Source organism: Zea mays, chromosome 9 (genome assembly GCF_902167145.1).
Source record: "Zea mays cultivar B73 chromosome 9, Zm-B73-REFERENCE-NAM-5.0, whole genome shotgun sequence".
NCBI classification, from domain to species: Eukaryota; Viridiplantae; Streptophyta; class Magnoliopsida; order Poales; family Poaceae; genus Zea; species Zea mays.
The window spans coordinates 159,992,239-160,019,385 of NC_050104.1; the positions used below are offsets into that span (position 1 = coordinate 159,992,239).

General features: G+C 53.6%; 2 protein-coding genes and 1 pseudogene across 2 annotated transcripts; 1 reads left to right on the forward strand and 2 right to left on the reverse strand.

Annotated features, from left to right (window-relative positions):
• The first annotated feature begins 144 nt into the window (after nt 1-144).
• On the forward strand, nt 145-16,034 carry LOC100192060 (uncharacterized). Its single transcript, NM_001137483.2, has 10 exons — nt 145-381; nt 485-628; nt 729-890; nt 982-1,065; nt 2,495-2,683; nt 2,997-3,087; nt 14,625-14,684; nt 14,919-15,037; nt 15,321-15,455; nt 15,545-16,034. Exons 1-10 carry the CDS (start codon nt 199-201, stop codon nt 15,557-15,559), a joined length of 1,182 nt encoding a protein of 393 aa, NP_001130955.2. The 5' UTR covers nt 145-198; the 3' UTR covers nt 15,560-16,034.
• Nucleotides 16,035-17,559: 1,525 nt separating this feature from the next.
• Nucleotides 17,560-19,069, reverse strand: LOC103639598 (uncharacterized; annotated as a pseudogene).
• A 333-nt stretch (nt 19,070-19,402) lies between these two features.
• On the reverse strand, nt 19,403-25,132 carry LOC100279331 (uncharacterized). The gene is made up of 12 exons (NM_001360966.1): nt 24,767-25,132; nt 24,450-24,610; nt 24,182-24,295; nt 22,207-22,293; nt 21,678-21,817; nt 21,511-21,598; nt 21,296-21,369; nt 20,937-21,103; nt 20,575-20,780; nt 20,215-20,261; nt 19,878-20,130; nt 19,403-19,751 (listed from the first exon to the last, which is right to left on the reverse strand). Exons 1-12 carry the CDS (start codon nt 24,942-24,944, stop codon nt 19,704-19,706), a joined length of 1,563 nt encoding a protein of 520 aa, NP_001347895.1. The 5' UTR covers nt 24,945-25,132; the 3' UTR covers nt 19,403-19,703.
• Between the last annotated feature and the right edge of the window lie 2,015 nt (nt 25,133-27,147).

Consider the following 27,147-nt stretch of genomic DNA (forward strand, 5'->3'; position numbering starts at 1 on the left):
TGTTATGGTGATGCCTTTTACGGTGGCAAGCCGGACACAGTAGCACGGAGGTAGGTGGCTTGTGGAGACCAAATCAAATTCACAATCAGCTGCCGTGTGCCCGTGTCACTTTTACTGATCCGTTGTTGCGCATAAAGCTGCCCGCGTGGACAGCCCCCTCCTCCTGCCCCGTGACCTCCACTGCGCGCGCGGGCACCAATGGCGGCCGCGTCGCTCAAGTTCGCCTCCCCCAAACCCTTGGCCTCCGCACCGTCCGCGCTCCTTTGCGGGCGTCGCGCCCAGGCGCGGCCCCTCCCAGCAAGTCGCCTCCCTCCGCCTACCCGCGTCGCCGTGCAGCCCCCCGCCGCGCCGGTCGCGACGCGCATCGGCTCCTTTGACAAGGTGCCCTCCCGCTCCGTTGAGCGGCTGTACTTCTGCGTTGGGTGTTGTTGTGGTGGTTGCTTCATTTCGTTTGTTGCTGTCGTGGTGGTGGTGTTGGCGCCAGGTGCTGGAGGCGCTGATCGGCGGGACCGACTTCTCCGAGGAGGATGCGGAGGCGACGCTGAAGCTGCTCCTGGACGAGAAGGACGAGGCGCGCATCTCCGCCTTCCTCGTCCTCCTCAGGGCCAAGGGCGAGACCTTCGAAGAGGTGTGGTTCGTGAGGACGCGACCAATTTCGTTACGGGCAGCCCGGGACGGCTTGGATTTCTGCGGGCGCTGATTGTTTTGTGTCGTCGACTCTGTTTCAGATCGTGGGGCTTGCGAAGGCGATGTTGAGCTGCTGCATCCGAGTCGATGGTCTGGACGACGCCGTCGACATTGTCGGGACAGGCGGCGACGGCGCAGACACCGTCAACATCTCCACCGGGTCCACCATCCTCGCCGCCGCGGCCGGCGCCAAGGTCGCTAAGGTATTGCGATTTTGCGCTTTTGGGATTATCGACCTTGGTCCTTGGATTTGGACGTTGGCTGTCCTGCTGATGCGTCGATTACGTTGAGCAGCAAGGAAGCAGGGCTAGCTCGTCGGCGTGCGGCAGCGCCGATGTGCTGGAGGCGCTCGGGGTCAACATCGAGCTTGGACCCGAGGTACAAGCACGTTTTTTTTTCATCAATTGTCAGATTCTGCTACAGGTATTCTAGTATAACACGATGGCAGCTCCGTTAACGCGCCCAAAATTAGGACGGTGATTTCCGGGGTGATTTCCCGGGTGGGACGCAAGTCCACTGTTGTTTTCTGCTTTTCCATTTGGTTTTTGGGCAACCTATTACTTTTAACCTTTCTATTTGTTGTTAGTGTACCTTTGAACTACCAGGGCATAGGGTACCTGAGGGCTTGTTTGGTTAGGGTGGATTCAAGAGTTAGAGGGGACTAGTTAAAATTGAATAGAAAGATATATAATCCCACTCAACCCCCTCCGTATCCGATCCTCATGCAACTGAGCAAGGCCAGACAAGGTCTTTTACCACCCACATACCGCAGAAGTGGCATGGAAACTTAAACTTCAGATCTGACTATCCTAGTGAAGGGAGCCTGGAGCCGCCCTTTTTTCTAGAAATATGTTGTGTGATGGCGCACCCTCAACCCCACCCACCCTATGATTGATATGAAGATTGGGACCTCTCAATTTTATTTTATTTCTACAACATGCTTATTAAGTATAGAAGGAGATACAAGTGAAATGTTAGTATTCAATTATTGTGTGTGGATTAAAATGCAAGATTATATAGTCAAACCAATGATTATGTGTACCAGTAAACTTGTGTGATTTAAGCAGTCATTTCCTGAAGCTGAAAGGTGTTCCATAGTTATGAATTTATTTCCACATTTCTCAACATTTATACGGACGAGTTTCACCCATTAGTTTAAATGCAATTCATAGATTAGGAGAATATTTATCCAGAGATGTTCCTACTCTCGCTTAGATGTCTGTATGTTCAATTGCCAGGAGAGCTTTCTTGATGTTTCAGTTTTTCAAACTAGCTGCTCATTTGTTTACTTTTGTGTGAGAGTTTGACAATATGCTTGACACGTATAGGCTCATCAGCTCATGTCTAGTTCGTGCTCCTCACTTATGACTTTATGTATTATATGATCTATTTCCAGAATGTACTACTAATTGAAAATAAGGTTCTCTGCCTCTAATAACATTTCTGTTTGTCAAAATTTTCAACTATACTCTTGAGTGGTTAACTACAACATACAGGACTATCAACTATACCTACCATTTATCTAATCGAGGGATAGTTTAAATTGCTCACACTTAGTTGGTTTAAACAGGTATATCTGTACTTTGTGCACCATATGGTCCAACCGCATAGGCAATTCCTCTGACCTTGTTGTGCTCTTGAGTGCATGAATTTACTATTGTCATATACTACTATGTTTCTTCGTCCCCTACCAAAAAGGCTTTCTGTCCATTGTCCTTGACTAACCTTCATGTACTGTATTTCAATTTTAGCATTAGCTGCCAATTGGGACTAATAGCTTAACCTTGCTACTCTTTCATATTGCAAGGGTATTAAACGATGTGTCAATGAGGTGGGTGTTGGATTCATGATGTCTGCAAATTATCATCCTGCAATGAAAATTGTCAGACCTGTGAGGAAGAAGCTTAAAATAAAGACAGTTTTCAATATCCTTGGTCCTCTACTGAATCCAGCAAGGGTGCCTCATGCTGTTATTGGTGTTTACCATGAGAATATAGTAAGCATATATTCATCTGTCCCTTTCTAGTATGATGCAACTATACAACAAACATAGTATGTCCCATGATTATCATAAAAAATGGAGATCAGATAAAGGCGTCTCGAAGATTCAGTCAACCCATTAAACTAATTCTGTCTGTCAGATTGATGCTCCTTTTAAGTTACTCTGTTGTGAGGAAATATTATTTATAGTTTCTGCAAATATAACAGCGCTTTATTGAAAATAGAAATAATCTAACAAGCTTCATATGGTTATTGTTGATCCAATGCAATACTCATTGACCCAAAGTGCTGCAATCTCTTGTCAATAGGTTACCAAGATGGCTAAGGCTGCTCAGAAATTTGGAATGAAGAGAGCATTGGTCGTCCATTCAAAGGGTTTGGATGAAATAAGCCCACTTGGTATGCACACATTTAAATAGTTTCACTCTGTCGGTGCCACTGTTTTGGCTGTGCTTGCTCAAGAAGTACCTTGTATATTCTTGGTCCGCTATGTATTTGTGGTAGAACGACGGATCCTACCGGGCAGATTGCGCAGGTTGTAGGGTGGGGAACTGGGGATTGGGCGCAAGAAGGGCGGCGGCGCTGGGGCGCCGTCGTGACCCTGGCTAGGTCGCGTTCAGGGAGAAGATCCCAGGAGACTCTGGCTTCCTCTAGGAAGCCAGAATAAATTGGTATTCCGCTTGCCTTTTATTCAAGTGTTTACAGATCTATATATAGAGCTATCTCAAGTCTATCTACTAGCTTTGGATAAGTATAACTATCTAGATAGAGCTGATCTATATCTACTAGCTTTGGATAAGTATAACTATCTAGATAGAGCCTTGGGCCCCACCTGGTGTGCCCCCTTAGGTAGCCTTGGCCCTGTTGCGCCTAACATAGGCTTGGCCATACATAACATCTCTCCCCGCCTTCTCAAACAGCTTGTCCTCGAGCTGTAAGCTGGGGTAAGCAGCACGGAACTCTTCAAGCTTTTCCCATGTGGCGTCATCTTTAGGCAGTCCACGCCACTGTACGAGAACCTGCCACACGCCCCGCTTAAGTTGAGCGCGAAGCACCTTGGCCGGCACAGGAAGCAGCTGGCCATCCATCACTGGGTCAAGCGTCCCCGGAGTTGCAGGAGGATCCCCACGATGCGGCTTCAGCAGGCTGACGTGGAAGACATCATGGATGCGGGCGCCATCTGGCAATTGCAGGCGGTAGGCTACCGACCCAATCCTTTCCTGGACACGGAAAGGGCCGGCGTAGCGAGGTCCCAGCTTCCCCTTTGCGCGCGAATGGAGGGACTAAAAGGTGCGGTGCAGCAGGCGTAGCCACACCCAGTCACCCACCTAGAACTGGACCTCCCGATGCCCAGCGTCGTAATACTTCTTGGCGAGCTGCGGGGCCTGCAAAAGTCGCTAGCGCACCTCGGCCAGCATCTCATCTCTGGAGCGTAGCATGGACGGTGGGGATCTGCCATAGACCACCTCGAAGGGAGTGGCACGCAATGCTGTGTGGTAGGAGGTATTATAGCAATACTCCGCCCAGGACAGCCAATCCACCCATGCCTGCGGTCGATCGCCGGTGACACACCGCAGATACATTGCAATAATTTTGTTGACCACCTCCGATTGTCCATCCGTCTGTGGGTGGAAGGCGGTGCTCATTGTTAGAATAGGAACCCATACCCTAATCAGGGGTTGGAAGTGATATTAAATAGAGAGAGTAACTGGGCCAAGGCCCATTACACAGGGGTATAACGGTCATTACACAGGGAATAACACAAACCCTAGACGGGTAGTCTAACACCCCCCCGCAGTCACAACTCTATCCTGTACAGATGTTGAGACTGGATCGGAAGTCTAAAAAGACACTAGACGGTAACCCCTTGGTGAAGATGTCGGCGAACTGAAGCGTGGTGGGGACGCTGAGAACGCGGACGTCACCGGCAGCGACACGCTCGCGGACGAAGTGCAGGTCGATCTCCACATGCTTCGTGCGCTGATGCTGCACGGGGTTGGTGGAGAGGTAGACCGCGCTGACGTTGTCGCAGTAGACGAGGGTGGCGCGCTGGAGGGGACTGTGAAGCTCGTGGAGGAGCTGGCGCAGCCAGGAGGCCTCGGCCACGCCGTTGGCCACGGCACGGTACTCGGCCTCAGCGCTGGAGCGAGAGACGACGGGCTGCCTCTTGGCGGCCCAAGAGACGAGGTTGGCGCCCAGGAAGACGGCGTAGCCGGAGGTGGACCGGCGCGTGTCGGGACAGCCAGCCCAGTCAGCGTCGGTGTAGACCACGAGCTCCGACGTCGGGGATGGGCGGAGTAGGAGGCCGTAGTCGAGGGAGCCGCGGAGGTAGCGTAGAATCCACTTGAGCGCAGTGAGATGGGGCTCCCGCGGAGTGTGCATGTGCAGGCACACCTGCTGGACGGCGTAGGCGATGTCGGGCCTGGAGAACGTGAGGTACTGTTGCGCGCCGGTGAGGCTCCGGTAGGACGTCGCGTCGGCGACCGGAGGCCCGTCGTCCTCAGAGAGCTTCGCCTGAGTGTCGACAGGCGTGGTGCAGGGCTTGCAGTCAGACATGCCAGCCCGCTCCAGGATGTCGATGGCGTACTGGCGCTGGTGGAGGAAGAGACCCTGAGGCCGACGTTCGGCGGTGACGCCGAGGAAGTGGTGGAGGGGCCCCAGGTCCTTCATCGCGAACTCCCGCTGAAGGGCGACGATCGTGCGGTGAAGGAGGTCGGCGGTGGATGCCGTGAGCACAATGTCGTCGACGTAGAGCAGGAGGTAGACGGTGTCGTCGCCGCGCCGGTAGATGAACAGGGACGTGTCCGACTTGGCCTCGACGAAGCCGACGGAGGCCAGGTAGGAGGCGAAGCGGCTGTACCAAGCCCGTGGCGCCTGCTTGAGGCCGTACAGGGATCGGTTCAGCCGGCAAACCAGGTCCGGACGGTCAGCGTCGACGAAGCCGGTGGGCTGGCTGCAGTAGACAGTCTCCGTCAGAGTGCCATGGAGGAAGGCATTCTTGACATCGAGCTGATTGATCGCCCAGTCGCGGGAGAGGGCGAGGGAGAGGACAGCGCGAACAGTGGAAAACTTGACGACAGGGCTGAAGGTCTCGTCGTAGTCCACTCCGGGGCGCTGGGTGAAGCCCCGAAGGACCCAACGGGCCTTGTAGCGGTCGAGGGAGCCGTCTGAGGTCAGCTTGTGGCGAAATAGCCACTTGCCGGTGACCACGTTGGTGCCTGGTGGACGCGGCACCAGGTCCCAAGTGTGGTTGGCCAAGAGGGCCGCGTACTCCTCCTCCATAGCGCGACGCCAGTGTGGGTCGGCGAGGGCAGTGCGAACGGAGGAGGGTACCGGGGAAGCGTCGGGTGGAGTGCTGGTCGTAGCGGCTGCCAAGATGAGCCGGTCGACGGGGCGGAGAACGCCAGCAGCGCGTCGAGTCACCATCGGGTGGACGTGCCCGGGGTCGCGATGGATGGCGACCGGGTGGTATACGGATGACTCGGAGTGAGCCACCGGAACGTCGGGAGCGGCTGGAGGGGCCGGCTCACGGCGGTGATAGACGACGGCGGGGTCGGCGAAGCGGGCCGCGCTCGTCGATGGGCACGCGTCGGGGGGTGCCGAGGTAGTGGCGTGGCCGCGGCGATGGTAGACGAGGGCGGGGTTGGCGAATCGAGCCGGAGTCGACGGGGCCGCGCGTGGCGCAGGCGGGGTCGACGGGGCCGTGCGTGGTGCAGGCAGGACCGACGGGGCCGCGCGTGGCGCAGGTGGGGTCGACGGGGCCGCGCGTGGCGTAGGCGGGGTCGACGGGGCCGCGCGTGGCGCAGGCGGGGTCGACGGGGCCGCGCGTGGCGCGGAAGAGGTCGTGGGGGCCGCACGAGGAGCAGGTAACGGCGCAAGACGGGGAGCCGAAGGTGGGGGAGGAATCGGATCGGACTCGAGGAGGGAGTCAAGATCGGTGGGTGGGGTGGAGCCAGCAAGGGGAAACACATCTTCGTCAAAGACGACATGACGAGAGATGATGATGCGGTGGGAGGTGAAGTCCAGACACCGGTACCCCTTGTGGTCAGGGGAGTAGCCAAGGAATAGACAGCGGGTGGAGCGAGGAGAAAGCTTATGTGGATCGGTAGCGGAAGTGTTAGGGTAGCAGGCACAGCCGAACACGCGAAGGTGGTCATAGGAAGGGGTTGTGCCGTAAAGGGCGAAGTGGGGGGTAGGGTGGCGTACCGCCTTCGAGGGAAGACGGTTGAGGAGGTGGGTGGCAGTATGCAGGGCCTCTGCCCAGTAGCTGGCAGGGAGAGACGCCTGGAAGAGGAGACAGCGGAGCATATTAGTGATGGTGCGGATCATGCGTTCGGCTCGGCCGTTCTGGGTAGAAGTGTAGGGGCACGAGAGACGCAACTGGACGCCATGAGTGAGGAAGAAGGAGCGAGAGGCGTTGTTATCGAACTCGCGGCCATTGTCACACTGCAGAGCACGGACCGGGCGACGAAACTGAGTGGATACCCAGGTGAAGAAGTGTGTGAGGGTGGTGAATGTGTCCGACTTCAACCGAAGCGGGAAGGTCCAGAGAAAATGGGAAAAATCATCCAAAATCACCAGATAATATTTATAACCAGAAAGACTGAGTACAGGGGAGGTCCAAAGGTCACAATGAACCAGATCAAAAGCCTGCTCAGCCCGAGAAGAAGAAGTAGTAAATGGGAGACGAGTATGTCGGCCTAACTGACAAGCATGACAGAGACCCTCAAAATGTCCCCTACTACATGAAAGATCGAGACTACTGGTAATCTTGGTCATGACGTCGGGTCCAGGATGGCCGAGACGTCGATGCCATGTGGTGGAGGAGGTGGTGGAGACCAAGGCAGGAGGTGGAGACACGCCGGCGGTGGAGGGCTGGAGCGTGTAGAGAGGCCCCGAGCTGTCACAGCGGGCGAGAAGGGTCCTGGTGGCCAGATCCTTCACAAAAAAACCAGAGGGGTCAAACTCAATGGAACAGGAGTTGTCAGTAGTGAATCGACGAACAGAAAGAAGATTGTGGGTGATGTGGGGAGCTACGAGAACATCGTTGAGGTAAAACGACCCAGGGAGAACCGAGGCACCTACTGAGGTGACTGGCAGAGTGGAACCGTTTCCAACGACGATCGAGGATGGGTGAGAGGGGAGTGGGGGATGAGAGCGAGAGAGCGTGCCTGTCGTGGGGGTGGTGTGGTACGAGGCACCGGAGTCGATCACCCAGTCGGAGGGGGGTGGGGTCATCGCCATGGTGCTGAAAGCAGCAGCGAGGGAGGTGCTGTCCCAACCACCAGCCGGCGGGGACCAAGGCGTCGAGGTGTGGGTCCCCGGGGGCAGGAGCGCGGGCGGAGCCTGGGGCACGACGGGAACACCATAAGGAGGTGCGCCGTAGTGAGGTGTAGTCAGGAGGGCGGGCGCCGGAGGACGGGGGGTACTCGGTGCCTGGCCCGGCCACATGGCGATGGTCCCGGTCCAGGGGTTGTAGAAGGACGGCCACGCGTGGCCGCCACCCCGGTCGGAGGGACCACCACGAGAGGAGCCGCCGCTCCCACGGCCGCCCTTGCGGGAGCGACGACCCCCGTCGGTCGTGGAAGTCGGACGAGGGGCCGCCGGGACGGCAGGTGGGGGGCGGGTGGGAGCCCCGGTCGACGGAGGACGGGTGGCCTGGCCCCCTGATGGCGGCTGACCACTGGTGGGAGCGCTGTAGAGGGCCGAGGCAGGAGTGGGTGCCTCATTCGCCATGGTGAGCTCCTCGAGGAGAAGCTCGTTCCGCACGGCGTGGAAGGTGGGGAAGGGCACGCTCCTCTTGATGAGAGCCTTCAGGTGGCCGTAGCGGGGGCTGAGGCCACGCAGGAGGTTCAGCACCAAGGTACGATCGGCAACTGGCTCACCGAGATCGCGGAGAGAGTCAGCGAGGCCCTTCATCTGGCGGCAGTATTCGTCCACGGAGAGGTCCCCCTGAGAGAACAGGTGGAACTGGGCGTCGAGGTGGAGTGCCCGAGCATCCCGATTCCCGAGGAACTGGTCCTCGAGAGCGAGCCATGCCTGGCGCGCAGTGTCCGCCTGGTCGCGGATGATGTCCTGTAGCTCAACGGTGATGGTGCCGTGGAGCCACGAGAGGACAACGCTGTCCATGAGGCACCAGGAGCGAGGCGACGGAGTGTCGTGGTCGACGAGGACGTGGTCGTCAAGGACGAACCGCCGCAGCGTGAGAAGGACCTGTCCTCGCCACCGGGGGTAGTGGGAGGACGCCGGATCCAACACCACGGACACGAGGGCCCGGATGTTGTGCAGGCCGGCGGCTTGAGCGTGGAGCGCAGCGATGAGGTCGGCGTCGGCGTCAGAGGCGTGGGGGTCCTCTGGGGCGCCGCATCGGCGAGTGTCGGACGGCCGAGGAGGCGCTGCGTGGTGGCCATCTGGGTGGTCAGAGCGGCGCCCAGGGCACGCTCACGCTCCAGGGCGAGGGAGGCAGCGCGCTCGCGCTCCCGCGAGGCCGTCACAGCGGCCTGGATCGTGGCGAGGGTGTCGACGAGCGGGGAGTCGGTGGAGGGCGCGACGCGGTGACTCCAGGTGGGTGAAGCGAAGGCGGGAAAGCCCGGTGGGGAGCTGCGACGCAGGGGCAGCGGGGAGGAGGCGTGGATCGGACCAAGGCCGGCGATGTAGGGGGCCCCCCATGGGTGAGCTCGCTGCTGGGTGCAGCAGGGGCGATGGGGGGGTGTGTGCCAGGGCCGGTGATGTCCCCGACGTGGAATCCGGCCGTGGTGGCAGCAGGGGCGTCCATCGGGCGTTGACGCAGCAGGGGGACGGGCGTCGAGCGCTGGTGGCGCGGCTCCTGGCGAGGTCGGCGGCGCAGTGCTGTGCAGTGCGCGCGGGGACGCACGGCAGCACGTGGACCTGGGCGCGAGGCGGCCTGGGCGCGGACCTGGGCGCGAGGCGGCCTGGCGCTGGGCGGCGTCGGGGTCGGCGCTGGGCTGCACGGCTCCCTGGCGCGAGTCCAGCCGGGGCTGCGTCCAGCGGCGGCCGACCAGGGCTCGCCTGGACGAGAGGCAGCGAGCGGCGACGGTTGCTCCTGGCGGCGCGACGAGCCGCGAGATTAGGGGCAGGGCGGGCGGCTCGGCGGTGGGGAAGGGGAGGGAGGTAGAGGGCCGGCGGCTGGAGGAGGGGCCGGCGGCCGAGGGAGGGAGGAGGCCAGCGGCGCTGGCTGTGTGGAGGCCGGCGGCGGCGGCTACAGTGGAGGGAAAACCCCCTGGCGGCTGTGGCTGCTCGGGGAGAGGAAAAAAAGACTAAACCTAGCTGATACCATGTTAGAATAGGAACCCATACCCTAATCAGGGGTTGGGAGTGATATTAAATAGAGAGAGTAACTGGGCCATGGCCCATTACACAGGGGTATAACGGTCATTACACAGGGAATAACACAAACCCTAGACGGGTAGTCTAACACTCATCTTTAGTGTCACCCCCGCCATCCTGAAGAGGTCGCGCCACACGTGCCCGGTGAAGACGAGGTCCCGGTCATTGACAATAGACAACGGGAACCCGTGTAGTCGTACGATGCCATCGAAGAATGCCCGCGCTACGGACGACGCGGTGTAGGGGTGGCCGAGGGCGATGAAGTGGGCGTACTTGGAGAAGCGATCCACCATCGTGAGGATGACGGACTTGCCTGCCACCTTGGGCAGCCCCTCGATGAAGTCCATGGAGATGTCGGCCCACACCTGGGACGACACCTCAGGGGGTTGCAGGAGGCCGCCCGGCTGCTGCGCCAGTGTCTTGTTTTGCTGGCACGTGGTGCAGGTGCGCACCCAGTCCTAGACGAGCGCGCGATCATGTGGAATGTAGAAGTCTGCCCGCAGTCGATGGAGGGTCTTCTGGACGCCCACATGACCCGCCGAGTGCGCCAGTGTCAGCACCTGGTGGCGCAGGTCGTCGTAGTTCGGCACGAAGATGCGTGTGCCGTGCAGGAGCAGCCCGTCGACGAGGCGCCATGGCGCAGCCAGTATGCCCTCCCGCAGCTGCTGGAGGAGGTGCTGCCCGTCAGGTGCAGCTGCCAGCGCCCGCCTGATGTCGTCCAGCAGGGAGAATGTCGGGCCCGAGATGGCCCGTGCCGCCATAGCCGTGTCCTCCACGGCAGCCTCCGAGTCGTGGCGGGACAGGGCGTCGGCCACGGTGTTCAGGCGCCCCGGCCTGTATTCCACAGAGAAGTCAAAACCGAACAGCTTGCTGGTCCACTGATGTTGAGGAACTGTGGACAAGCGCCGATCCAGCAAGAATTTTAGACTATAGTGGTCGGTACGAACAGAAAAGTGGCGCCCCCACAAGTACGGGCGCCAGTGACGGACGGCCTGCACGAGGCCGATGAGCTCCCTCGTAGGCCGCCAACTTAAGGTGGCGGGCTGCAAATGGCTTGCTGAAGTAGGTGAGAGGTCCCGCGCTCTGATGAAGGACAGCACCGAACCCTGCACCTGACGCGTCACAGTCGACGACGAAGAGCTTGGCGAAGTCCGGCATCTGGAGCACTGGACCCGTCGTCAGGGCGTGCTTTAGGGCGTGGAAGGCTGCTATCGTGTCATCGTCCCAGGCAAACGCGTCTCGTCGCAAGAGACGCGTCAGCGGGGCTGCAATGAGGCCGAAGTCTTTGATGAACTTCCGGTAGTACCCTGCCAGTCCCAAGAAGCCCCGGAGGCCTCATGCAGACCGCGGGGGCGGCCAGGAGGCCACTGCCGCGACCTTGTCAGCGTCCATGGCGACCCCGCCCTCGGAGATGACATGGCCAAGATAGGCCACCGATGTGGCGCCGAAGGAACACTTGGAGCGCTTCAGGTGGAGGTGGTGTGCCTGCAGTGCCTCAAGGACGATGCCCACATGCACTGTAGATCAGGATATCGTCGAAGAAGACAAGCACAAACTTTCCAAGATATGGCGGAGTACGTCGTTCATCAGAGCCTGGAAAGTAGCAGGCGCGTTCGAGAGGCCGAACGACATGACCAGGAACTCATAGTGGCCATGATGGGTGCGGAACGCCGTCTTGGCGATGTCATCGGTGTGCATTCGCACCTGGTGGTAGCCTGAGCGTAGGTCCAGTTTGGAGAAGAAACGGGCTCCATGGAGCTCGTCGATGAGCTCGTCCACCACCGGGACCGGGAACTTGTCCTTGGACGTCTTGGCGTTGAGGGCGTGGTAGTCGATGCAGAAACGCCACGAGCGGTCTGCCTTGCGAACCAAGAGCACCGGAGCGGAGAAATGCGACGTGATGGGTCGTATGATGCCTTGTGTGAGCATGGCCTCACACTGTCGCTCCATCTTGTCCTTCTGCAGCTGTGCGTACCGGTATGGTTGTACGGCCACTGGAGCTGTACCGGGCAGCAGGTGGATGCGATGGTCGTAGGGGCGGGCCGGAGGCAGTCCCGTGGGCTCGTCGAAGATGGCGCCATGTTGCTGAAGAAGGACGTCCATGAGGGGCTGTTGGGCAGTGTCGACGACTGCCACAACCAACTGCTGCGGGGCAGACTGTTGCGTGGCCCGCACACCCTGCCAGTGGATGCGCCGGCCCTGGCGCCGGAACGACAGGGTCAGTGCTCGGAAGTTCCACTGGATGGTACCCAGTGTCTCCAAGAAGTCCACGCCGAGGATGAAGTCGAAGCAGCCCAGGCGCATCCCGACGCACGTGATGGAGGACTCGTTGTTGATGATGACGGGGACGTCGCGGGCGATGCCGACGCAGGGTAGGCGGTCCCCGTTGGCCACCGTGACCCGAAGGTGCTCGCCACCCGCCATAGCTAGCCCGAGGCGGCTCATCATGTCACCGTTGAGGAAGTTGTGGGTTGACCCTATGTCCATGAGCGCGAGTAGTCGCTCGCCGTTGATGGTGACTGGTAGGAGCAGTGTCTTGTCCGTCCAGATGCCCGCCAGCGCGTGTAACGAGACCACCGGCGCGTCGGCTCTAGTGACGTCTGAGGCGGCCGGCTCCTCTAGGGGGTCAACCCCACCCTCACCGGTCGCCTCGTCGAGGAAATCGTCGACCTCCAAGTAGAACAGCCGCTGGCACACGTGTCCTCGTACGTAGGGCTCGTCACAGTTGAAGCAGAGCCCCTGCCGGCGCCGCTCCTGCTGCTCGACCGGGGACAATCGGCGAAACGGGCATGTTGGAGTCGTACTGTCGCCTGACGTCATCGTACCGGTCGTTGGAGCCCCGGGCGGTGCTGGTGTCGCGCGTCCCCAGCTTTGCGCCCGTTGCGGTGGTCGTGACCCGCGCTGTTGGGATGGGGGCCAGGCCGCCGCGTGCCGTTCGAACGCCCGTGCCAGGTACATGGCAGTTTGTAGACCCTGCGGGTCGCGTAGCTCAATGTCCACCCGCAAGTACTCGGGGAGGCCGCCCACGAACAACTCCATCTTCTGCATGGGGGAGACGTCTCGAGCTCGACACAGCAACGCCTGGAAGCGATCCGAGTACTCCTGGACCGTGGACAGGAAGGGGAGGCGTCCCAGCTCTGCAAGGTGAGAACCGTGCATTGCTGGACCGAAGCGAAGGCAACACAGCTCGGCGAAGCGGTCCCAAGACGGCATGCCCTCGTCCTGTTCCAGGGCATAGTACCACGTCTGTGCCGGCCCCTTAAGATGGTACGAGGCCAGCCACGTGCGATCCGAGGCTGGCGTGCGCTGCCCCCGGAAGAACTGCTCACAATGATTTAGCCAGTTTAGCGGATCCTCGGAGCCATCGTATGTGGCGAACTCCAGTTTGTAGTAGCGTGAAGGCGCGCGCGCCTCAGCGCCCCCGTAGGTTGCGGTCTCCACGTCGTCGTCTCGAGGCAGCCCATGGTACGGTGACCACGCTGCTGTCGCTGCGACCACGTGAGGGCGCAAGGGCCCCCGACCCGAGAACAGTGGGTCGTAGCCGCCTCCTAACAGCACCCCGGGAGGTCCCCCGGCGGCGCTGCTGGGTAAGGAAGTCGTGAGCGCCGGTCGCGGGGATGCCTCGGAGTACACTGGTGGTGAAACCGTAGACGCGCCCTGCGCCCAAGATGGGATGGGGGATGGGGATGGTGGGAAACGGATCATATGGATGGGGGTTGTGGTCTACGGTGGTGCGGTGGATGAAGGCTCGGGGTCGATCGGCATGCCGTACTGGTAAGAGATTGGTTGTCGGGCGAGTGGAGGGAGTAGCGCAGGTGGCTGCGTGGGTGGGGGCAGTGCGGCCGGCGGTGGCTGCGCCGTCAGGGACGGGTGCGGCGGCTGGGGTGGATGGACGACTTGTGGATTGGGGAAGGGGAGGTGGCCTCTCAGCACGGCGTGGCTGAGATCCGCCAATGACGCCGCGATCTGGGCCGGGGTGAGCGCGGGGGCGGCCTGCTGGTTGATGGTCGCGCCGGGAGGGCCAAGCGCCATGGCCTCTGACGGCGCAGGGACCGCGGCCAGGGAGACGATCGGCGCTACGGACGGGCTTGTGGCCGGCGGCGGCTGCTGTCCTGGTGATGGCGACTTGAAAGAACTCATGATCGTCGAGTCCTCTAATACCAGATTGGTAGAACGACGGATCCTACCAGGCAGATTGCGCAGGTTGTAGGGTGGGGATTGGGCGCGAGAAGGGCGGCGGCGCTGGGGCGCCGTCGTGACCCTGGCTGGGTCGCGCGCAGGGAGAAGATCCCAGGAGACTCTGGCTTCCTCTGGGAAGCCAGAATAAATTGGTATTCTGCTTGCCTTTTATTCAAGTGTTTACAGATCTATATATAGAGCTATCTCAAGTCTATCTACTAGCTTTGGATAAGTATAACTATGTAGATAGAGCTGATCTATATCTACTAGCTTTGGATAAGTATAACTATCTAGATAGAGCCTTGGGCCCCACCTGGCGCGTCCCCTTAGGCAGCCTTGGCCCTGTTGCGCCTAACGTAGGCTTGGCCATACATAACAATTTGACAGAAGATTCTTTTTAATTGCTGCAGGTCCCGGATATATCCTTGATGTTACTCCAGAGAAGATTGAAAAAATGTTCTTCGATCCATGTAAGCGTTTCTTACTTTTCTCTTGAAAACTGTTAAAGGAGACTGCAATGGGTATCATTTTATTTTGGTTGCATCAATTTGCACTTCCAACTCATATCATGCTTTCTTTTCTATGTTATATAAGCTTGTTTACTGCTGAAGTAGGCATTCATCATAACCAAATCAATGAACTTTGGATGAAGGGAAACACTAACTTCCTTTGAACTAACTTCATCTGTATGTATTACAATCTAGTGGATTTTGGCATTCCTCGCTGCACATTGGAAGATCTGAAAGGAGGCGATCCAGCGTTTAATGCAAAAGTTCTCCAGGATGTTCTTGCTGGTCAAAGGGGGGCGATTGCAGATGCCCTTGTAAGTTAGCCCTAGCTACCTCTTTCTGGTTTCTGCGCATTGTATATTTCCTGCATATATCCTGATGAATTCACAATGTTCTGTACCCAAGATCTTGTTAATCAGCTGTGCTAACTAAAATTCAGTGTATTGATTACCATTATTTTGGTACAAAACTGTTTTCATGGATTACTTGCTTAAAATAGGAAAACTGATTAAAAATTGTAGAAGTGGACTGCACTTGTAATGATCAATTGCCATTTGGTGCATATAAGTTTTAGGCTAATTCCTAATTATTACACAGGTTCTAAATGCTGCGGCGTCCCTACTTGTCAGTGGTAAAGTGAAAAATTTACATGACGGTGTTGCTTTAGCACAGGAGACACAGCGGTCCGGGAAAGCCATCAATACACTTGAGTCTTGGATAAAAAAATCAAATGTAAGCACATAATAGCTTCTAATGGGGTCTTCTATGTTTCATGAGCTAAACATTGAACATGACACATTTCCCATCCCCTGTTGATACAGAGTTCCAGAGACTGAGTGAAGTTGAGTAGCAATAGATGGATTTCTGCAATAAGACATGAGGAATGGTAGCAAATAAGGGCTCCGCTGAGTCCATCCATCATCCGTGTATGATTGGCTTTCTTCTCGTGTTTTGTTCATGATTTGTGTCAGAAACCTAGGTGGCATCTAGTCTGGTTTATGTATTGCCAGTGCTGTTGTGTAGAAAAATCTCCGTCGATATTCTAAGCTTTTTGGTTAGAAAGGTGCGCTCTTCATTGTCCTTGACGGAACTCGGGGTAGATGAACATAGGCCATCTGTTGTGATCTTGTGATGCTGCATTACGTTTGCAATGGATCATATATTATGCAATGGCATGGGAAGATTATACCCATTTGTAATGGGGGAGAATCAGGGCTTAAACATTTCTACAATAACGTGCGAAGAGTTGTCCCCATTGGTAACGCATGTCCTGAAATATGAATAAAGCTGCAGGCAGTTGATATTTTGCAACTGAAAGTCCGTCGCCTCGAGTAATTGGAGCTCGTCCTTGATTCTTATATGTATCATTATCAGCAGCAGTTCAGTATATCAACCACACTGCTTTGATTCTCAGAATTGACAAATTTGGCTGTAGAGAAAATCTAAGTATCGTATAGATTACGTTTAAGATGTAGAAAGTGATAGGTTCCTATCACAATTACTCAACCGGTTTGGTGTTCATGTTGATTTTGAATGATTTTTACTAAAGTTAATTTTCGTAGAAGTGAGCCGAAAAGCTAGGCAGTTAGCAGTAACTTTTGTTGGCTAAAAGTTGAAACAAACCTGACCTTTTTCTACCAGCTGCACAATAACTGCTACTGTATTTTCCATTTCTTTTCAATCGAGCCAGCCTGAGACTATAACTCTAAAATTCTACCCTAAAAAAATATTCTGTCATTGCCATCAAAATTCTCTACTTTATATTATAATCATCCGCAGTCATATTACTCTATATCTCAACTCTATATCAACTACTATATATTATATTATTTTTATTTCTTTTCCATTCTCTACCCAACTATCCAAGCAGTACCAAACAATAGATAGCGTGTGTGCTGTACTGCTCTCCGCCTGCCTCCCGTTCTGGCAAAAACAGAACGAGATATAGCGTTTCCGGGTTTCTACTGCGTGCTGTACTGCTCTCCGCCCACTGCAGCTCCTTTTCGTCCTCGCGTTATGCTATCGTTCAGTAGCGTAGGGCGAGCAGTTGCCAATGCGGACAGCCTGAGCAAGGCCAAGCTTTTCTGCATAACAGTGCATAACAGTCCAATCCAGTAACTCAAGTACTCACTCTCCCTGAATAAATTGATTTCTCCCCCTTCCCCTGAATAAATAGATTTCTAGAGTTATCTTCCATATATCTCTAAATAAATAGATTTTTAGAGTTGTCTTAATTCAATTTTTACAACTTTGACTAGATTTCTAGGAAAAAATCTGCCAAATTTATTGCATCAAATTAGTATCATTAGATGCATTATAAAATATGTTTTTATAATGTGTCATTTTATTTAACAGACATTATTAATCTTCACTATAAAGTTAATCGATTTAAGATAGTTAAACCTGCACAGATTTTAGAAATTGGTTTATCTAGAGTCGGGCGGAGTATAGCACATCTCACGCAGTCACGCAGACAATTATATAGAGTTGCGATCAGCCAAGACTGTCTTCAAAAGGGCTCTATATCCTTTCTTTATATTTCATCTTCTCTAAAGATCACCTCTTCTATATCTTATTTTTCTCCATCAGCGTCCACTGTATCTCATTCTCTATATATTATTGTTTGAATAAAGATGCAGTCGGTACAATTTAGGGTTTAAAAAGCAGCATATTACTTTCATCATGACGACTTGACAGATTCTATTGACGATTTTTACATAAACGATTCTTATAAAACATATAGACAGTTGAAGCGTTTGGTTGACGGAAACCAATTATGACAGTTAGACTAGGACCAGAATCCAAAACAAACAAGACGTTTGGCCACCAGCAAAACTCAGGAATATCAATATGATAAATTATTTTAATTTAATATTATATAGTAATACTATAGGTGTGATTGGATACATGAGCGCTAGGTACCTAGTTTTTATTAACATACAAAACTGGATGCGACAACTTATCCGGCAGGCGGGGCAGGAGACGGACGAAAAAAAGTCGGCTCAGATATGGGCCGGCGGAGCGGAGTGCTTGGCCGCTTCGCTTTGACGACCGACGCGGCGCGGATGGCGGACTCGCTCTCGCTGGGCGGCGCGCCCGGGTCCCGCCGGCTGGACTTGCGCCACCGCCGATCCCACAGCAACGACCAGCACTTGACGGTCTCGGCGTCCGAGTCCCTCTCCCTGCACCACCACAGTCCGCAAGCCACCAGCAACCGCACGGCGCATCGGTTAATATCAGTCAACACAGCGGCAAAATTAGAAAGTCGACGAACCGCGGTGTCGCAATTGAACAGTACGTGGTTCCCAAGCCTACCGCAGCCGAGCTGCTTGATAGTTGATGCACGTCATGCTGCTAGATACGCGGACAGACAGGGCTGGAATATAAACCATCGGCATAGGGCACTTGACTTACACTTAGGCCTTGGCGGCACCTCAGCAGCTAAATGTACTCGCTGCGTTCTTTTTTTTTTAATTTATCACGGTTTATTTTTAAAATAAACTAGTTGGCGATAAACATTCGACAAACTGAGGTTGTGTGCAGAAGACGACACCTAGGCGTTCTTTCCCTTGGAAATGTCGCGCCGGCTCTGGATAGCTCGGATTTGTGCCAACTTTCAACGCATGGATTTGATTTGATGGGGCCATATACTATACTATACTATGAATTATGATTTCCAAGAATATCACTATTCAACGAAACTAAACTCGAGGATCGATCGATTGATTACCTCTTGCTGCAGTCGGATGCGATGGTGGGGCTCCGGCAGCCGGATGCGGACGACGGCGTCCGGGCGGGGCGCGGCGCGGTGAAGCTCCGGGTGAGCGACCGCGGCATGTAGAAGTTGAGCAGGACGCCGTCGCTGCTGCTGCGGAAGCGGAAGCTGCCCCCGCTGTCCCGCCGCCGCGCCGACGCCCTCCTCGCTGCCGCGGGCGGCAGCTGCCCGCCGGGCGCCGGCCGTGAGGCGCCCGGGTCCTTCCCCTCTGCCATGGGCGCGGGCGCGGCTTCGCCACAGTCGCCCCCGCCCGCGGCCTTCTCGACGAGGTCGGTGAGCGAGAGCTCGTACTCGGACTCGGGGAGGTCGTGCAGCATCTCCTCCCGCCGCCGCGCGATCTCCTGCGCCCTCTCCGACGGCCCCGCGCCCGTCGTCGGACACGGGCTCATCCCGGGCACCCACAGCAGGCCCGCTGGCCGATCCGAGCTCGCCTGCAGCATATGCCTAGTCCTCCGTCGGTCTCGGTCACCCCCACCTCGACGGTGATCAGTGGATGGGTGCGACCTGCGAGCCGGCGACTTGGAACGTGGCGGTGGCGCGGGAGGCCACGCACGCAGGGACGCACCGCCAGCGATACACGGCAGGGCGGCAGGCCAGGCCTGGATCTTCGGCTCACGAAACAACCAACGGACGAGTGCGCTGCGTCTGCGTGGGGGCAGGGGGCACGGCTGGAATCTAGAAGCCAGGCAGAGGCAGCGGGAGTGCGAGCATCGCCGCGTGCGTGCCTTGGGTCGCAAGCATACGGCCGGGTATACAACGCTACGAACCTAGAAGATGGGTGACTGCAACACTCTGATCATTCTCTATTGATGCTGCTGAACTGACAGCAACCATCGGCTTGACCTGATATGCATCTGAGTTGTTATCGTCTCCACCGAGTCCATGAAAACAGTGATCGATCACAAGTCGCAAAATCAGCTTGATTTTTTCTTTAATATATTCAGTCCAACGCTTAGCTCTTTTCCCCCTCACCAGATATATTATAACTATATAAGATGTGACCTCTACAATACAGAGCGAGGATTAGGACATACTAAAGGTCCGGATGCTGAAGCATATATGTACAGGCAAGCGATCAAAACTATGGGCCAAGAGAGCTGTGCTACTTATACTCGCAGCTTAATCCTACGCTAGCAATGTCATAATTTGATCACGCATGCCGTCTTGAGACGAGACCTTCATCCGAGAACCAATCTTCTGGGATGTTAGCTCTCACCGTCCTTTTTATGTTGACCGTTGGAGTTTATTGAAACCTAACAAAAATAAAAGAAAGAAAGAGTGCAACAATGAGCCCTTCGATACTTCTTTCAATTTATTCAAAAAAAAATATAAGTGCACAGTTCGCACAACAGCCTAGTAACACGAAAACGAATCCTCACCTGACTTCCGTTTGGTGAACTTTGCCCAGGTGTCTGTGCAGTAGGTGATCTTCCAGGGGACAGTATTGTCGGTAAAGTCCCAGGTGACTGACCATGGTTCGAAGCCGGGGAACGCAAGACAGAACTACCATGGTGGTATGGTGAGAACGGAGATGCCATAGGAGTCCTTCGAAACCCCTGAGATAAGGGCCCACCACCAGGAGATATAGCAGGTGACAGCGATTTGCCTGGAGTCAACATGTTTATCCTGATCCTGTAATAGAACAAGAAAACCATGAGCTGTGGCATAGATTTAGATTAGCTATTCAGAATAAGCAGGAATTAGTGAAATACTTACTTGTTATGTACATCAACATACTCATCTGTTTCATCATAGATTTCTTCCTGCGAAGTGAGTCATGTCAGTTTACAAGATCTGAGAGAAGCCAAACTTTGTCCGAGAAAAAAGAAATTATTACCACACTCAAGTTCAACTATGATTTTCCCCCTAGTTTCTCACCTAATTGAATGGTATCTAAGATGGCTAAAATGTTGCAAAAAAAAAAAGATGTTTCCATAGGATACGGAGAACACTTATATAGCATCATTAGCTGGAGATCTAAGTGCATATTTGGAAAGCACGGTAGATATGTTATGCTGTGAACAATGCAGATACTTGTTCCAAACCATGAGGAGTTAATTACGAATATGCGCAAACCTGTAGAAGTTCTTCCATGACATCTTCCATTGTGATTATTCCCACTGCCTCCTCATCCATTGAATAGCTTGGAAGTGGATCGTTGTTAAAATCAAGAATGTTTTCCCGCTTCCTTTCTGATTTCTTATTGTATGGGCGCCCATCTCCATGCTTCTCTATGTTAATTCTACGACTTACGGCAGTGCTACCATAAGAAGGGGATGAGCCTGAAAGCCAAAGAAAGACCAGTATAATTTCCTGGAAATATGTGTGACCAGCGAAAGGAAAATGGAACAGTACTGTGCATACAGAAACACACAATTTTTAGCGTGAAGCTTAATCACTGTAGAAAAGTTACTAGAAAAAAATTAAAAGACATGTACCATCAGCACGAGCATCTTTGGGGTTTATTTTATAATCGGCAGTTGTGCTCTTTTGCTTTTCAGTGGATACTCCTGCTTCCTTTGTTCGTTTAATTACCACAGCCATGTGGCTGTGACCTTTCTGGAACTCATTTAGAATGTCATAGAGAGGAAGATCATCAGCCACCCTGATATACAGAACAATGGCAACATGTTGTGGTAATTAGAAGACAATCAATGCAGATTACTAAGGAGAAAGATATGCGCCCAAACTATCCAAAACATTTATGAATAGTACAGTTATTCATCTGGAAATAAGATTGCACAAATAAGAATGAATTTATGGTTGCCCCTAGGGGCTAGGGCTGGTTTGATGATACCTTGGAATTTTTCTGATAGTAAGATTACGAATGGGCACTTCATCTTCAGCGCGGCAAGTAATCAAGTTTTTTACCTGAAACGATGGATTTTTTCTATTGGTCAGAAAACAAACAGGAAATTATAAATTGTTCATGTCATTGGGTTACCCTGGAAAAAAATAGATCAGGGTAGCAATTGATGTTATCCAAAAGTGTAATTAATTTAGGTCACTCACCAATATAAGGCCGATAATATTGCTTGGCATCCCAGAGTATATAGGAACACGACTATGCCCTCTAGTCATTATCATGCCCATTGTGTGTCTACAGAAACATCAAATAGTTCTATGAGTATAATATAACAATTAGGAAACACAAATACTCTAGGTTGAAAGGTTCATACAAGTCCAGCTTAGCATTTATGTCAAGTGAGAATGTTTCAGATATAGCAGTCATGGCATCTTTTGCAATCTTTTGAGTCAGCTCCAGAGCTCCTGTAATGATAGTGGTTTCATCATGAGTCAGCTCTCCACCTTTTCCAGCCTAACAGAAATGTAACAGAACACCATGAGTTAGATGGTAGCCCATATTGTTGTTAGCTCTTGACAGGTAAAATTAAATAAACATCAAAAAGATAATATTGATGTCATATAGGAATGTGCAATCACAATTGTTTGGGCACTCGTCTTTGTTCACTCGTATTAACTATTAAGTGTTAAAACATAATAAAAAAGCTTATCTGGGATCCAATGAATGAGAAAATGAGGAACTCTAAGATACCTTTCGAGTTGCATGAGTAAAATAGGTACAGTAATTCAAACAGCATAACATGTAGCAAATGAATTAACACAACATGAATGCAATAAACTGATAGTTACATATGACAATCTTTAAACTGGATATGAACCTTTCGAAGAGAAGTGTATACTAACCTCATTGCCATGCATATCAACTAACGTCTTTAGCTCAGCTCTTCTCATTAGTGCAAAATGTCCCTTTCCCAGGAGCCAGTCCAATAACTAAATGGAGACAATTATATGAATCAAATAAGGTACTGCAAAGGGTAGTAACAGAATGTTATGACTGGCATCATCTATAGGCGCCGGGACCACGCCAGTGGCTAGGCCACACCGCAATTAAGGACACACAATGTTCAGGATTTTTCTACTTATATATTTTGCATTGCTTCCATAAAAATAGGATCATGACTGATTCTTGTTAGAAGTTTTTTATAAAAATAAAAATCATTTGCTTAGGGGTCAAGCCTCTCTATATAAGAAGAGGAGATGCATCAATCTAATCAAGCAAGAGATTGGGTTCAACAACCGCCATCGTGGGTTTGAGTTCGCGGTGGACGATTGGGTGTGGCTCCGTCTCCTCCACTGTCTAACACACTCGCTAGAGTCCAGACCCAAGGGAAAGCTCGGACCACGCTATGTTGGCGCCTTCCAGGTGTTGGAGCGCGTCGGACATGTGCTATTGTCTTCAGCTTCCAGAGGGCGATCGTCTCCATGACGTGTTCCACATGGGGCTGCTCAATTCGTTTCACGAGGACCCCGGCGACTCCACTGCCTGTGCCGCCCAAACAGGACGGTCGATTACTGCCCGCGCTAGAGCGTGTGTTGCGCTCTCAACTACGTCGGGGCACCTAGCATGTACTCATTCAATGGTGTGGCTTTCCCAGCGATGACCCACTTGTGAGCCATTTCAGCAATTCAAGGACCTTTACACGTGACGTCCAGCTCAAGAACGAGTTGTTCAAAGAGACAGAAAGAAATGTTATGATCGACATCACCTATAAACGCCGGGGCCGCGCCAGTGGCTAGGCCACACAAGCGGTTAGAAGCAAAATGCTCATGATTTTGCTTCCTTAGATATTTTGTATCGTTTCCATAAAAATAGAATTATGATTGATTCTTGTCAGGAGATTTTCACGGAAATAATTGCTTAGGGGTCAAGTAGGCTTCTATATATATGGAGAGGATATGTTTCAATCAAATCAAGCGATGAAATTATCTTGTGTGGCCTCAAGGACGATGTTCCACATTTCTCTCGCTTCCTTGCTCCCTATGTGCAACTACGACACATGTGCTGATGTGCGCCGCTAGGAGTACATACCGTGACCAATATCCTACCCATACAACCTACACAGGTGTTGTAGGATTACGGATCATATCACACATACTACATATACTACAATAATAAAGAACTTTGCTGCCCTCAAACAAACTGGCTGCCTTCTTTTTTATTTGGTGAAAAACACGTTCTATAGAATTGACAAATTCTGGCAATCACTTAACGGTGAGATGCATAATTAATTTAGTTCCATAGAATTGCTAACCAGTAACAGTCAGGGTTATCGTGGAAGTGATTAAATTAAACTGTCCTGTATGTTGAACCGCTTTCCCCAAATGAGTCAGCCACGTTTAGACGTGTGCACATATAGACATCTCCATTTACTTAGTCAGGCTGCATTATAAGATGAAGACAAAGGTTCTTGCTTCACGGTTCCAATTACTTCTTGCTGCGTCATTGGGCTGATACCAAGTTAATTAAGCGACTTCATAGTCAGCGTGCACAAGCACAATCCAATCCAATCCAATGTATTTTATAAAAGGAAGAAGAGCCAAAGTTGACCCCGGTGCAATTGGGAGGACTAGACGAGCATGGAACGAAAATTCCTTTCGGTTGTCAAATTAAATAATGAACCGGGTAGCGATCGATCTGCATGATACATTGATACCCTACTCGGCGGCCGCCCACCTGTGCTGTGCTGTCCTGTCCTGTCCCATCCCAAATTCAGTCGGACAATCCAGCAAGCAGGCACAAGGCTCCAACCCCTCACTATCTCTTTCGAACACGACGAACAAATCAGCCGCCGCGGTACAGCAACAGCACGTAACGTACCTTGCTGATCGGGTAGGCGACGGGGAAGAAGAGGATGAGCAGCAGCCGGACCACGGGCGCCGCCTTGGCCCCCACGCTGAGCCCGTAGCGCGTGCAGATGGCTTGCGGCATGATCTGGGGGTGGGGGGGAGTAGAAGCAGAAGGAAGCGAATCAGCTGGCGGCTCGATTCATTCATCGGGGAAGCGGAGTGGGAAGTAATTTTCAGGAATTAGGGGGGGGGGGGGGGGGGGGGGGGGGGGGGGGGGGGGGGTGGATCAATCTGGTAACCTCCCCGAAGGCGAGGATGAGCGTGACGGAGATGAGGACGGCGACGTAGGGCGGCACGAGCGTGTCGAGGAATATGGGCAGCGCCTCCATGGCGAGCGAGTTGCCGATGAGGAGCGTGCAGAGGAGCAGGTGCTGGTTCTTGACGACCGGGAGGATCCTGGCTGCGCGCGCGAGGCAGCAGAGGACAAGTCAGGTTAGAATCCAAACAGGGTGGGGGTCCGTACGGTAGCTGCTAATCAGAAGCAGCAGCAGCAGCAGCCAGGCAACTGCTCCGGCCACGCCGCGCCGCGGAGGAGGAGGAGGGGGAGGAGGTGTACCGGCGTTGAGCTTGTCCTTGGGCGTGCCGGCCTTGGCGAGCACCTCGAGGTCGACGAGGCTGAGGGACATGAGGCCGAGGGTGAGCCCCGACATGAGGCCGGCGAACATGACGAGGCCGACGCAGGACATGAGGTACACCCAGAACATGGTGCCGCAGCACGCCTCATGGCTGGCCATCGGCGAATCGCGCGGCGCTGGCGGGGCGGGCTCGGCGCTCTCTCTCTCTCTCTTGGCCGCAGGGGAGGGGCGGGACCAGGACGGCACGGCACGCACGGGTGGCAGGGCCTCCCTCCCTCACTGCTGGAGCGCGTGGGCGCCTGTGCTGTGCCTGGTAACTGGAGTAGCTAGCTGGGGTCGCGTGGTCTGCTTGGCTCGGCCTGAGGCCCGTCAGTTGAGTCGACGGCCTCTCTCCCTCCATTTTATGGACGGCGGCGCCTCCCGAGTCCATCATGTCCCACTGTCCCCAGTGCCCTTCTTCCTCCCTCGTGCCGTTTTGCCGTCGCATCTGGCTGGCTTTTCCCGTTCCCTTGTCGTTGCCCGCTGTGGCTCTGTTGCCGCAGCACCCTGCCCGCGCGCCGCGCGGCCTCCTGCCTGCTCCTGCTTAGACTAACTGCAACGCCGCCCCTAAGCAGCCCCCTTCCCTGCATGCCGTCTGTAGGACTAGTTTGGGTACTCTAGTAATAAAAGGGATTAGAGTAGATTGAGATGTATTGTGAGAGTTTTTGATCTATTGAGGATTTATACACTCTCCAATCCCTCCAAACCACTTTAATACTAGAGTACCCAAACTAAGCCGTAGAGGACACTCTACGGCCGCAGCGGTGTCCCTGCAGCGCTCCCTACGCGTCGGCCTCCTCTCTCCCTTCAGATAAAGCGTGTCATTGTTCATCCCCTAAACACTAGGCAGTGGGTCCACGAGTAATTGTTAGTAGATAAAAAATTGATAGTTGATATAGAAAATGATATTTTATAGTTGTAGTAGGGTATAGGGGGAGTATTTAAGGAAAACCGCTGCGGGAGATGAAAAAATAGAGGGAAAAATAGGGGAAAAATTTAGGGGTAACGGTTGCGGATAGCCTTACGCAGCGCTTAGACTGTCTGCAACGCTCGACGCCAGCCGCTCCTCTCCCCTTCCATGGCGCCTGCAGGGGGGCGCTCCACGCGCGCAGCGCTGCCCCCTGCAGCGGCCCCTAGCGCGCGGTCCTCTTCTCTCTCCCCCTCAATCTAAGGGATCACTGTTCATCCCCTACAGCACTGTGCTGTGGGGCCATAAGTAATTGTTAGTAGATAAAAAATTGGTAGTAGATATAAAAAATGATATTTTATAGTTGTAGTGGGGTATAAGAGGAGTATTTAGGGGGAACCGCTGCGGGAGATGAAAACATAGGGGGTGAAATATTGATGATGTGACCCAAAAAAGTGATATAGGGGGAAAATTTTATGGGTAACACTTGCGGATAGCCTTAGGCTGTACGCAGCGGTAAACGCTAGTCATCCCCCTCCCCTTGCATGCCGCTTGTAGGGGGCACCCTACGGCCGCAGCGGTGCCCCCTACAGCGCCCCCTACGCGTCGGCTCCCTTCTCTCTCCCCCCAGATCAGCGTGTCACTGTTCATCACCCTAAATATTGTGATGTGGGTCCACGGGTAATTGTTAGTATATAAAAAATTGATAGTTGATATAGAAAATGATATTTTATAGTTGTAGTGGGGTATAGGGGAGTATTTAGGGGGAACCGCTGCGGGAGATGAAAAAATAGAGAGAAAAATAGGGGGAAAAGTGATATAGGGGAAAAAATTTAGGGGTAACAGTTGCGGATAGCCTTAGACTGTCCGCAGCACATGCCGCTCTCGCTCCCTCTCTCTGCATGCCGGCTACAGGAGACCCTCTACCCCGCATCGTTTTGGCTCTACACAACCCCCTTAGGGTATCGCAGCGGTTCTTCTTATTTTTTTTTTCATATATCACTTTTTGTGTCACATCATCAACATTTCATCCCCTATTTTTTATCTCCCGCAGCGGTTCCCCTAAATACTCCATCTATACCCCACTACAACTATAAAATATCATTTTCTATATCTACTATCAATTTTTTATCTACTAACAATTACTCGTGGACCTATAGCACAGTGTCGTAGGAGATGAACAGTGAACCGTTGGATTGAGGGGTAGAGAGAAGAGGGCCGGCGCGTAGATCGAGTGGCGTGTAGGGGGCAGCGCTGCGGGGTCAGGGGAGGGAGCTGTAGCCGCTACGAAGGGGAGGGGGCTGCTCAGCGCTCTCCGCTGCGGCCAGCCTTAGCGAGCGGAGCTCTTCTATCTCCCTCCAGTTCTGGCGTGTCACTGTTCACGTGATCTAACATTGTTTGGTACTGTAGCTGTGG

What these genes read in the sequence shown, in the direction of transcription:
- LOC100192060 (NM_001137483.2), top strand. Translation starts at nt 199, where the DNA reads ATGGCGGCCGCGTCGCTCAAGTTCGCCTCCCCCAAACCCTTGGCCTCC. An exon ending in GTGTTTACCATGAGAATATA is followed by an intron (nt 2,684 to 2,996) that starts GTAAGCATATAT and finishes TCTTGTCAATAG; the next exon opens with GTTACCAAGATGGCTAAGGC. An exon ending in AAAAATGTTCTTCGATCCAT is followed by an intron (nt 14,685 to 14,918) that starts GTAAGCGTTTCT and finishes ATTACAATCTAG; the next exon opens with TGGATTTTGGCATTCCTCGC.
- LOC100279331 (NM_001360966.1), bottom strand. Translation starts at nt 24,944, where the DNA reads ATGGCCAGCCATGAGGCGTGCTGCGGCACCATGTTCTGGGTGTACCTC. An exon ending in CAAGGACAAGCTCAACGCCG is followed by an intron (nt 24,611 to 24,766) that starts GTACACCTCCTC and finishes TCGCGCGCGCAG; the next exon opens with CCAGGATCCTCCCGGTCGTC. An exon ending in TCATGGAAGAACTTCTACAG is followed by an intron (nt 20,262 to 20,574) that starts GTTTGCGCATAT and finishes CTCACTTCGCAG; the next exon opens with GAAGAAATCTATGATGAAAC.